The sequence below is a fragment of the Archocentrus centrarchus genome, chromosome 21, assembly GCF_007364275.1.
Source record: "Archocentrus centrarchus isolate MPI-CPG fArcCen1 chromosome 21, fArcCen1, whole genome shotgun sequence".
Lineage (NCBI taxonomy): Eukaryota > Metazoa > Chordata > Actinopteri > Cichliformes > Cichlidae > Archocentrus > Archocentrus centrarchus.
Genome location: NC_044366.1, coordinates 12,106,973 through 12,119,259, shown reverse-complemented (window position 1 = coordinate 12,119,259; position 12,287 = coordinate 12,106,973). Strand labels below are relative to the sequence as shown.

General features: G+C 40.3%; 1 protein-coding gene across 1 annotated transcript in view; it reads right to left on the bottom strand.

Annotated features, from left to right (window-relative positions):
* LOC115800114 (general transcription factor IIF subunit 2-like) overlaps window positions 1-12,287 on the bottom strand; it is a 78,133-nt gene continuing 65,846 nt past the window's right edge. Inside the window, exons 5-8 of the mRNA XM_030757364.1 lie at window positions 7,312-7,393; window positions 5,383-5,482; window positions 2,280-2,423; window positions 1-420 (exon numbers count right to left, since the gene is read on the bottom strand). Of these exons, the coding sequence (XP_030613224.1) occupies window positions 286-420; window positions 2,280-2,423; window positions 5,383-5,482; window positions 7,312-7,393 (461 nt within the window). The 3' untranslated portion in view covers window positions 1-285. The remainder of the gene's footprint in view (window positions 421-2,279; window positions 2,424-5,382; window positions 5,483-7,311; window positions 7,394-12,287) is intronic.

Sequence of the window (12,287 nt, the reverse complement as noted above, 5' to 3'; positions counted from 1 at the left end):
CCATGGTAACACTCCCAGAAAGATGCAGCATCACTGAAAGTTTTGAACCAGTTTGCTCTTTAATCTTTGTTTTCCTCAGCGGAGGATGTATTTCTTTCTTGGAATACACACAAAACTAAATTTGAACACAAAATACAGATTTATCCCATTGTGCCATATTATTTATGTTTGAGTGCACGGCAGGCTTTTTCTCCCTATAATAATGTCAACATAAAAATGACTGAAAACCTTGAATTCATTGCAAATCTGAGGCCCAGAAGAGGCCTCAGAGGACCTCGGTTGGACCTAGGCGGTCTGCATCTCCTCCTCCTCCTCAGCAGATTGGTAGTGTCGGTACTCCGGCTTCAGTTCCCAGGTGCTTTTGTGAGCTCCTTTGCTGTTGTATGTCCCGATTTCCCTCATGATTTCTTTAAGGTAGGTCTGCGCCAGACAGGAGAAGCAGCTTGAAAACAGTGTATTTAAACAGATGTGTTGCATGACTTTGTGCACAATTTGTAACTGAGCAGAAAGAGCAAACCTTTGTACCTGCTTTGCTTTAAAATAAAGAAGAAACCAACAGATATCACGCTGCATGTTGATAATTTAATCGACACAAAGACACCCTCACTGTCTCCTGTGTTTGCACTAAACTAAACAGCTGCTGGCAGTAGTATCATATTTAACAGTCAGACATAGTTTACTAAATATACTAAATATGACACTGCTGGCAGCTGGGGATTGACTCCCTGCTTTAATCTGCTGCATGTGGTGGGTCCACAGGAGGGCCACCACACACAGCATCACTTTTAGTGAGAGGGTATGGAGCTCAGAAAGGGCTCAGAGAAGATCCAAGAAGCCAACTCAGTCAAATCAGGTACGTGTCTATGTTGCTGCCCAGGTGAGGTTTTTCTGGCATGTTGAACCATGAGGAGACTGAGGGCACATGAGGGAGATTGTGTCTCTATTCACAGAATTCAGTCTAAGGTTAGGCATAATCCATCTCCGGGAAACTAAGCCACAGGGTTAGCAAACAGCATCAATATGGCAACCAGAGACTACAGGAAGGTGATGACATCCAGGAACTTCAATTGACAATGGATGACATAACTGCTGCATTTGGGTCCTGAGTTAAACTTTTCTGAACTTTGAGGTAAGCGTCTGAAGCGACTGCCAATGGGAGTGCTGCTGATTGATATATGACAGGGTGTCAAATGCAGTAGAAGGTTACCTAGGCAACTACAGCCTACTAATCAACCATCAGCTACAAAGCCATGTGCAACGAGCACACTGTCCCCCTTACAGTGCGCGCACACACACACACACCTTTCCCTGAAATCTGATGTAAACTTAATTTTTTGAATTCATTAATTTCAGGAAAGAAATTACTAATTAAAAAGGCATGTTTGCCCCACTGGTCATCCCTGCAGTGGCTCATACCCCAGTCTAATTGTGGTAACTCCTGTTAGAAAATAAAAAATCAGAAAGGGAAAAATATGAACTTTTTTTTAGATTAACATAACGGAATTATATAAAATGATTTATAAACGGAGGTGGTGCTGTGGCTGCAAGTTTTCCAGCTTTGCTTCTCACTTTAAACCTTGCACTAACAGTGTCTTTTGGTTTAATCAACATGCATGAACTCACAAAACAGATTTCTAACAAAATAGCAGGAGCTATGGGCTACAATTTAGCAGTAGTGTTTGTTAGAGACAATCCTCTACAATCACCAGCAGGTGTCTCTATTGAGCTTGTAAAGAGGTGGCCGCCACCTGATGAATAACTGTAATGTGCTTCAAGACTTTTCATAATGGGCATTTCGGTTACTTTAGTTCAGTTAATTTGAGTGCTAGCCAAGTGCTTTAGGAGAGAAATGATGGTGTGGAGTGTATTGGGGCGTTTGACTCCTACTCAGCCACTGGTTATGCAATCAGATGCAATCAGAGGGAGAGGAGGACCTAAAGGTCTCATCAGCACCTACACATTTCTGTTCACTGCGAGCTGGAACGAATCCACTGCGCTGTATCGATTCATACCGCGTGTGTGCGTGTGTGTGTATGTGTGTGCACACATTGGCCCAAATTTCAGCCACAACAGATAGTGTGAACAGGCATGAACGTCATGCCGTGGGCGATTTGTTCAAATTTAACAAAGCAAGGTGGATAGTGGGCAGGTGTATTGTTTTTTTTATGGCTTTTACAGTTATATTGTTGCATGTGTGCATGCTTGAGTGTGTGTGTACCTGTTGCCTGTTTTACATGTGTTTGTGTGTGTGTTTGTGTGTGTGTGTGCACGTTGCTTACCACAGGTTGTTTGGTGATGTCCACGAGGGCCTTAATGTTGTAATACTGGTGCTTCTCGAAGGCTGAGAAGAGCATGTCCAACACGAGCTGCCGTTCAGCTCTCACCATCTTCCCCTCAGACTTCTTTTTCTTCTCATACTCCACCTTAAAGTCAAGCTCAGTATTACCACTGATGATAGTGACATTAATGACAGTTATAATATAGCCAGAGTAAATTGTTTGATTCAAACACCATAAATTGTATTTTCCCCTGACTTGAATCAATGAATGATGGTAAACTTGTTGTGTTTCCCCCGTGGTTTGTTTAGGTCAAACCAAACCAAAATGCATTGCTAAAAGCCAAAGTCAGGGATCAAACCACTGTGTTATTCTGCTACTGAAATCATATCCTCACAAATTAATCCCACCAAAGGGGAAAACAAGCCAAAGCCTAATAATCTAGAAGACCACAGTCATGTAAATACCAACAGTCTGTATATCACAGATGGCTGTCGTGTCTGTGCCTGAAAAGTGAAGTGCAGAAGTGAGGCTTAAACTTGCATTATATCAAATGGCCACCAGGAGGTGACTTCTTTGGTTGGAAAAAGATGAGGGAATTACCCTACTGCTCATATGACCCCAAGAAATAATTTCCCAACAGGTTTTTAGTCTTCATTGCTCATTAAATCTTCTTTAATATAGCATGATGCTCATTCTGTAAATTCTGTCCCCATTTAGAACATAAAGCAGGGTATGCTTTAGGGTGTGGCTAATTTGTGAATAAGACAAGTGTCTTTTTGAAGTGCAGTATCCTCAGTTTCTGAGTCAGATCCTGACTAAAATATGGTGGCCCTGAAGTGCAAACCACATCAACAAATCACTAGTCACAACTACAAATTTAAAAACACAACAACATATCCAAAACACTATGACATCTTACAAAAAAAACATTAACTAAGCACAATTACAAATTACAAAAACACAACAACGTTAACTAAGCACAATTACGAATCACAAAACATGACGACATTAACAAACCGGAAGAGGTAGGTCCCAGTGGGAAAACCTGGGAAATAGCTGATTGGATGACGCACTTTTGGCTTTTGAACCGGAAGTTAGTGCATTTGCTCTTTCAATGTTTGGATAGGCGGGAAGACAGTCACAGCGCTATGTATTGCCCTAGCTGCGGAACAGAGCTGGTTGAGCTGTCACCAGTAATATTCATGTTTTCAACAAATGTGCTAATGCCCTAACTTTCGATTCAAAAGCCGAAAGTGGTGTCGGCCAATCAGCAATTTCCCAGGTTTTCTCACTGGGACTACCTCTACTGGTTTGTTAACGTCATTGTGTTTTTGTAATTTGTAATTGTGCTTAGTTATGTTGTTATGTTTTTGTAATTTGTAAGTGTGCTTAGTTAATTTTGTTGCGTTTTTGTAAGATGTTGTAGCGTTTTGGATTTGTTGTGTTTTTAAATTTATAGCTGTGAATAGTGATTTGTTGATGTGGTTTGCACTTCAAGGCCACCGTACTAAAACACTCAAACGGAAGCCTCAGACTGTGACGTCACAAACCAGGGGGTGACCACATGATGGCTATGTCCATCTTTGATATACAGTCTATGAAAAATGCCATAGCCCAAAGAATACCTAAAGCCAATGTGTAAAGCTGTTAATTTAAAGAAAATGCTGACCTGCAGAAGCTAAAATGCCTTTTATACCACTATTATTCCCTTCAGCAGGCTATGTTACAAAAAAAAAAATACATTTTTTTTTTCAAATACAAGTCAGTGGTTTCCAAAGTGTAGGCCATAAAGGTACTGCCACAAGAGGTCATTTAAATTAAATACTTTTTTTTTTTTTTTGTTTTAATTCAGTTAACTGAAATTTTGAATTTTTATTAAGCACAGTGTAGTGGTTAACACATTCACCTAACATGCGAAAGATCCCTGGTTTGAGACTGGAAAGACACTGCATCAGGCTATCTGGCATTAAAAAAAAAAATCCAAATCAGATACGCAGATCCAGCCGCTGTTTTGACCCCTTGCGAATAAGCAAGCAACCAAAAGAAGCTTTCTGATTGAAATAGTTAATTCTTCTAAAATTTTTAAATCTTATACTAAAAACACATTCTAAAAGTCACATCTTCACCTTAATCCTGTAAAAATGAATGATAGGATGCACTTTCATAGAATCAAATATTTATCATCTTGGTTTAAATCTTGTAAGATTTTATGGATGAAATCTTTTGGGATTAGTTATAAAATCCAATAAATTTTCATAGTGTAGCAGTTTACACATTCACCTAACAACCAAAAGATCCTCACAGACACAGATCCCTTTGGGGTTGTGTCAGGAAGGTTATCCAGAGTAAAAAATACTGCCAAATCAAATATGCACAGCTCCCCACTGTGGCGACCCTTTTTGAATACGAGAGCAGCAGAAAGTAGCCTCTTAATAAAAGTTTATTTGATTATAAATGACCTTTTAACTGTGGTTTTGCAATTTCCCACAGTGACGCTGGTGTCACAGTTTTGCATGTAAAGAAAGTTTCATTAAATAAGTTTGTAGTTTAAAAGATTTTTGAAATTCTATTTCTCACACATTTTTCTCGAAAGAGAAATGTGTGTGGGCTCTCATAGGTTAAAACTGCCACGAGGAATTGAAAATAAAACCTTTTCTTCCATTTCTGACCTATTTTTGATCCTGAACTCATCTTGCATGTCATCTTTAGCAGGAAAGAACTTAATAATGAAAACTTAAGCTGCTGATGGAAAGTCAAATTCAACAAGTGAATCATCAGGAGATCAAATGGCATTAAAGAAAACACAAAGGAAATAAATATCTGCTTGTGTGATGAAGTGTTGTGATTAAAGGTTTGGCTGGGCTACAGATTGGGCCACTGACACACTTCAAACTGTGCTGTGTGAACTTTTTGAGGTGATTCACTCTCTTTGTGAGAGACCTTTAAATTACTTTATATAGAAGTCAAAAGATGCAGGTCAACCTTGTAGCTACTTCCATTTCTTCAGTGCAACAGTTTTTTTTAAACACTTTATCAAACAAGTAATACCATGAGTCAAACTAGTAGACACATGCATGCAAGGCTTGTGGATATTGCTTCTCACATTGAAATCATGGTTGGCCACAGGCTTGAAGACAGTGGTGATGGCTCTCTCCAGCTGCTGTGACAAGCGCTGAGGCTTGATGGACTCTTTAATCTGCAGCCTGACACACACACACACACACACACACACACACACACACACACACACACACACACACAAAAAGAGAAAGAGAAAGTTTGTCTTTCTGTGCTCTAAAGTTGATCTCAGCTGACAGATTGGCCTGTTGGCACCTTGAGTGTAAGCTAAGCAAACAAGTAATGGCAGCTGCTTTGCTTAAAGATATCCTACTTTATAAATATTTTTTTTTGACTTTCATTCATCTTGACTCAAACTTTATTTAGCCTACCACTAAAAATCAAACAGCAAAGCACTCCAGCTCCCTAATGTCCTGCCATGATGACTATGATAATTGATATGTTGGCCACCAGCAGTCCCGTTGAAGCCATTAGTGAAGCTGATTATCCTCCCCATTTATAAATAAACTCTATAATAATCACATGCATCTATCTAAATACATACATTTGTTCACTGATATGAAAAAAAAAGTGGTAAAGAGCTACATTTAATTGCTTGAACATGTAGTGAAATTTCCACCAAGTGTGTCCTTGAATTGTGTCCACACACACAGATGCCACCATGACAACATAATGTCCTTCATTATCCTGTAGCCTGAAATGATGGAGGGCCATTTGTCAGCTGCTGTCCAACTGGGAGATTAAAAAAAACTGATCCAAAAGTGAAGAATTTTCTTCTCAAGTTTGTAGTGAAGTACAAATTGGACAAATCTAAGTTCAGTATGTGCTCTGTGTTAGATAAATATTACTATCCTGTTAAGTCTAAGGAGAATCTCGGCTTTGTTATGAACACAAACCTGTCGTGGCAAGGATGGAGGACAGAACACTGCCACAGGAAAGTGTCTGAGGGTCAGGAGGGAAATTCTTTTGCACTTCAGCCTTCAAGGTGCTTTCTGTTAGTACTAATGTGCCTCACTGATTTGATGGCTGACACAGGAAGTGTCTCACACAGTGCTGTGTTTTGTGTTTGCTTTGGGTTGGATTGTAGCAGTGCATCTGCCACAGTGATGCTGTTGCTATAGCAATGCCATCCACTAACTCTGGCTGGAATAGCATAATCCCATGAAGAGGAGACAGAAACCAGTTGGGAGGGGGGGGGGGGGGGGGGGGGGGGGGGGGGCCAGAGTGGACTCGAGTGTTTAGTGTACACAAATTAACAGTTGCAGCCGTGCTGCTGTCAACACGTTGCCAACTTGTCTACTCATGCAGGAATTAATTCACAACACTTGAATAGATTTTGTGTTTTTCAGGGGTGAAAGAAGCAAATTCAACAGCGCGGTTCCAAACAAACAAATAACACCCATCACTGCTTTGTGCATTTGATGTACATTGGTGTGTTTGATGCTCTCCAAATTTCATACACAATGAAGTGTCATCATTACCGATGCCTGTCTAAAATATCTGCTTTTGATGGACTACAGTGTATTTGACTTCACTGAACTTGCAGTGACACTTTAGGAATTGCAGCCATTTTTATACAGTCACCCTTTTTCAGAGACTCAAACGTAATTGGACAAACTAACATAATTTTAAATATAAGCTGTGTTACATACTTTGATTAAAATCCTTTGCTGTCAATTTCTGCCTGAAGTCTAGTACCCATGGACATCACTAAATGATGCATTTCTTCCTCTGAGATGCTCTGCCAGACCTTTACTGCAGCCACCTTCAGTTGCTGCATGTTTCAATTCAATTCAATTTTATTTATATAGTATATCCTTATATTATTCTAATGAATATCAATTACACACTAGTGTAAGATTTAAATTCATCTTACATGAGATGAATTAATTCCATGAACTTAGCAGCTTTCAAACTGCAGCATCTGAGAAGAGGAATTTCAACGTTCACTCACTTCTTCAGCTTCATGTAGTTGTCAGTGACGACTGGTCTGCATTCAGCTCTGTGCACCACCATCCCCTCCAGACTGATTTCATCTACAACAAAGACAGTGACTCAACTGCTTAATCATGATTCAGACAAGCAGATTCTATAAGTGGAGTCAAGTCTTTGTTATTTTATTGACGTAAAACTCAAACAACACACATATTTCCCACAACACCACTTTTTTTTTTATTTTTATTAAAGCACAGGTATCTTTAGTGTGCAATGGGAAGAGTCAATTTACAGATTTATGACAGTTAACTAAAGATAGTTAACTATTTTGTTTTCCTATTTCTACTAAATATCTATTATTTACCAATAGAACTTATTTCATTACATATCACTGTATGTAAAAAGTACAGTGTTTCACTCTATCATATAGTAGACGTGAAACGCATCAGATCTTAATGGGAAAAATCATGCTGGATGTCTATATTGATATGAACTGGGTAATGTGTTAGGAATGAAAGGATGCCACATCAACCTATTGAGGGCTGAATTCAGAGAGACCCCAAAAATCAAAGTGAAAAAAAATTATGTGGCAGGCTAGTCCATTTTGCTGAAATCTCACTGCAGCAACTCAAATTAGTACTCAGTACTTTGTATGGCCCCCACATGGTTGAATGCATGCCTGACAATGTTGGGGCATGCTCCTAATGAGACCATGGATCTCCTCCCAGATCTGGATCAGGACTGAGCTCCTGGACAGTCTGAGGTGCAACCTGGCAGCGCCGGATGGAATTTTCAGCATCCAAGGATTTCATCCCAGTACCCAGTGGCTGGCAGGGTGCCGTTGCCTAGCCTGTAGAGGTCTGTGTGTCCCTCCATGAATATGCCTCCCCAGACCATCACTGACCCACCACCAAACCAGTCATGCTGAATGAAATAACAGGTGGCATAATGGTCTCCACAGCTTCTCCAGAACCTTTCATGTGCTCAGGATTAACTTGCTCTCATCTGTGAAAAGCACAGGGCTCCAGTGGTGGACCTGTCAATTCTGGCATTCTATGGCAAACCCCAATCGGGCTCCACAGTGTTGGGCAGTGAGCCCACAGGCCACCGTCCTTAAATATGTTTGATTGTTTGGTCAGAGACATTAACATCAGTGGTGGTCATTTTGTAGCTCTGGCAGTGCTCATCCTTGCACAAAGGAGCAGACACCAGTCCTGCTGATGGGTTAAGGACCTTCTATGAGACTGTCCAACTCTCCTAGAGTAACTGCCTGTCTCCTGGAATCTCCTTCATTCTCTTGGGACTGCGCTGGGAGACACAGCAAACCTTCTGGCAATGGCATGCAATGATTTGCCATCCTGGAGGAGTTGAACTACCTGCGCAACCTCTGTAGGTTCCAGGCATTGCCTCCTGCTACCAGTAGTGACACTGTGACTCTAGCCACATATATCTATATATCTATCATATATTTTTAAACTGTAACATTGTAGATGCTTAAGAAATGGCCAAAGTTTCATGTATATATATGAGTAATCTCTATAAATGCTTGCTTTCCAACTTACTTTTTTTTCCTACTGAGGTTTCTCACATGACTTCATGCACACATTGCTTGAGTGCTATCCGCCACATTGGATGAGATACAACCACGTGTTGCCAACTGGTCAGCAGTGGTTCCTGGAGGTTGCTGGCTCTCACTGGGTGAAATCAGTTGTAAAGATGGTGCTTTGGTAGCTAGCACATTGCCATGGTTGACTCTGATTTTTCAATGTAGTTTTTCATGTTTGCAATAGTAAAACTTGAAAAAGTGCAATGCAAAACAGAACTGGAGAAGGTTCACCTTTAAAGTTAAATTTGTGCCACAGGGCTGCAACATGTTTCAAAAGGCGCAACTGAAGGTAAACTGTCTAGCAACAGGTGGTTGCGGATCAGTCTCTAGGCCTGTGTTACTGAGGCCTCACTTGATCTTACATTGTCACCAGGATTGTCACATGTCCAAAATGGTGGAAAAGCTAACATCATGTAGTCAATGCCTCAATTCTTGGGTTTGGATAACATAACCTGGCAGGGTTTTCCTCACTCACTCACGGAAACCATTTTGCTCTCAGCACAAAACCATGACCCACCACCTCTACGGCTTATCTACGAGGTAGCTAAACCACATGTTTTAGAGGTTAACCAAAAAACTTTTTCACTAGTAAAAGAAAAATTTAATTTGTTGGCTTTCCTTAAGAGCAAAGCCCATGACTACAGAAGACATGCCGCTTTTTTCTTTTCTTCATGCCACTTCATAGAGGACTCATCAACACAGCCCAGTATGAAGCTGGATCTTGTCTAGAATAAAGCTAAAATACAAGGCTGTGCAATCTACAAAGGGCAATGTTAAGAGCTCTGAACTGTAAGCTGTTAATAAAGTTTCAATCAATGTTTCAAAGAAGATAACAGACATATCCTGCACACTGTAGTTTGATGAGCTCTTGAAAGGTATTTTAATATATGTGAAAGCTGGCGACCTGTACAGGGTTTACCCTGCCACTCGCCCTATGGCAGCTGGGATAGGGTCTGGACCCACCGCGACCCTGAAAAGGATAAGCGGAAGAGGGAGGAAGGATGGATGTGTGTGGGTGGGTGAAAGCATTTTATGCAACCAGTATGATATGTTTGCTTACTTAAAAGCTGAAATTTAGAGATTTTAGCCATAGACTGTACATAAAAGATGTATGTAGCTCCCAGGTCTGAATTTTAAAACCAGCGTGATCCTTAAATCTGTATTCGGTTTGTATAGAAGTCTATGGGAAAGCGGCCCTCTGCTTCCCTGATCAATAACCTCATTAAACACTTTCCCGATGGAGTTTACGAGCACAAATACTCAGATACACTATTTTAGGTCATACTGAATTAAAGGAAGTTCATTTTGTAAATATTGTACATTAGCAGAAAAAAAAGCAGAAAGTGTACAGTGAAACTGTAAATCGCATAAAGCAGCTCAGCTCAGCAGCTCAGGAATGAAAAGATGGAACTAGAAATTAGCATAATAGGTCCACTTTAATATTCAACAAATAAGAGAAAGAGGCAGCCTGCCTTCTGAATGATGTTGGAAAATATTCTAGGTTTGTTCTAATGGTCTTCATAAAATTCAGTTCAGTAGATCTCTGTTTAAACACAAGGAAATCAACATTGTCAGAGCCACACATTGAACAAACCAACAAAAAAACTTTAAAGATTAAGTGAGATGATGAGTATTCCCCTTGGAAAATTACTGGACTCGTGCCATCTCTGAGATCATAGGAATTGCTCTGTACCTGCTGACGGCTTATAAGAAAGACATCATGGAAGATAATAATGAAATCTTTGAAGATGAAGAGGTTTTGGCTGTGGTGAATGTTGAGGTGATGAAAGAGGAGACAAAAAGCCACTCTCAGGGTCTAAAAAGACCTACAAGTAAGACCTGTAAATATGTGTTTAGTAACAACTAGGACGACACGCAAAACCATCGTGACACTGGCTGAGGTTAACGTGAAGGACAACGGTTCTGAAGATGAGGTCGTGGGTGGAGGATAAAGAGAAAGGGCAGATGAAGAGCATGATGAGGAAGACTGTGACACTGAAATTGAATGTGATACTTAAAAGCCATTACACTGATGTGTGGCAGTTAATGTTGATGGCGCATCACAGCTTTACTGTATACCATGCCCTTTTCTACTCTGAAGATTCCCAATTATTCACACTCAGTGTTTATCTGCATTTTAAAGCAACAAAAACAGCCAGCCTGCTCGCCCACTCTCAATACCCCTTTACATAAAAGCTTTTTGAGGATTTCTCATTGGAGGTCATTTAATGTGGGGGCTGTGGTACCCCTAGTTTTCAGAAACCAGAGCTCACTGCGTTTCTAAAAATGTCAGTGCACATTCATCAGCGGTACCATTGAGACTCGAGTAGGGCCCAGCCTGGACCGATTAGGAGCTTTTCCAACATAAGAGCAAAACCCATGGATTTAACAAGGAGACAAAACAAAAACAAGGATACTTGTTGTGGTCACTATGCTTCTCTTTATACTTGTTTCAGCACCTCTCATAGGCAGAGTACAGGAAACGGTTGAAGAGGGCAGTTAAAATGTTTCGATATATATGTAATTTTTTCAAAATTCAATTATCAGCATGAAAGTTACTCTATTTTTGATGCAATTAATTTAATTTCCCCAAAAATACACATTCAGAGACTTTTTGTGATGTGCCTCTGAATGTCTTCAACCACCACAAAGTGCCTAAACCCTAACTGAAAATCAGTTGAGACACAGACTGCTATTTACCACCACTTCCCCATCTATCCTGGCACAGCAGGGGAGAGAACACAAGAAGCAAAACTGCTTCAAAACCAGGTGTGCGCTGCTGCTAGAAGGAGCCTCAAAAATACTTGTAGCTGTAATTGCTGTCAGTGGAGATCTACAAATAGCTGAGTGCACTGAATAAACTATGTGGCATATTTCTTGAGTATAGCTGTCTCTTTTAAACAAGTGCGCCAAACTGCATAATTAGAGGATTCACTCATAAAACTAGAAACAGACAAGCCGCTGTCTCTTTATACCTGCATGTTTAGATGCAACGGCTTTCTCCTGAAACCAGAAATGTCTTCTATTTTAACACATTCAGAGATTTTCAGTTCAAGAAATTATATATTTCAACTAGAATAAAAGCACATTTAGTCTTTAACCTTCTACAGTCCAGCCAGAACTCGCAGCTTGACATTTCCTGCCATTTGTCATTGACCCTGCACAAAGGTGTTTTTCCCTTTTGTTAGATTTGTTTTCAAGCTGTTCTTTCATGAGGTGCTTCAGCCAATTATTCAACTGTCCAACCAACAACCTTGTTCCTGAACAATTTGATGCCTCTTCTGCGCCTCTCCAATCATTATTGGGAGCTGCTTTCATTGCCGTTTTTCTTTTTGAATGTTCAGGAAATGGTGGAGTCCAGTTGGTGAGCGTTGGCGTCAGATTGGCAG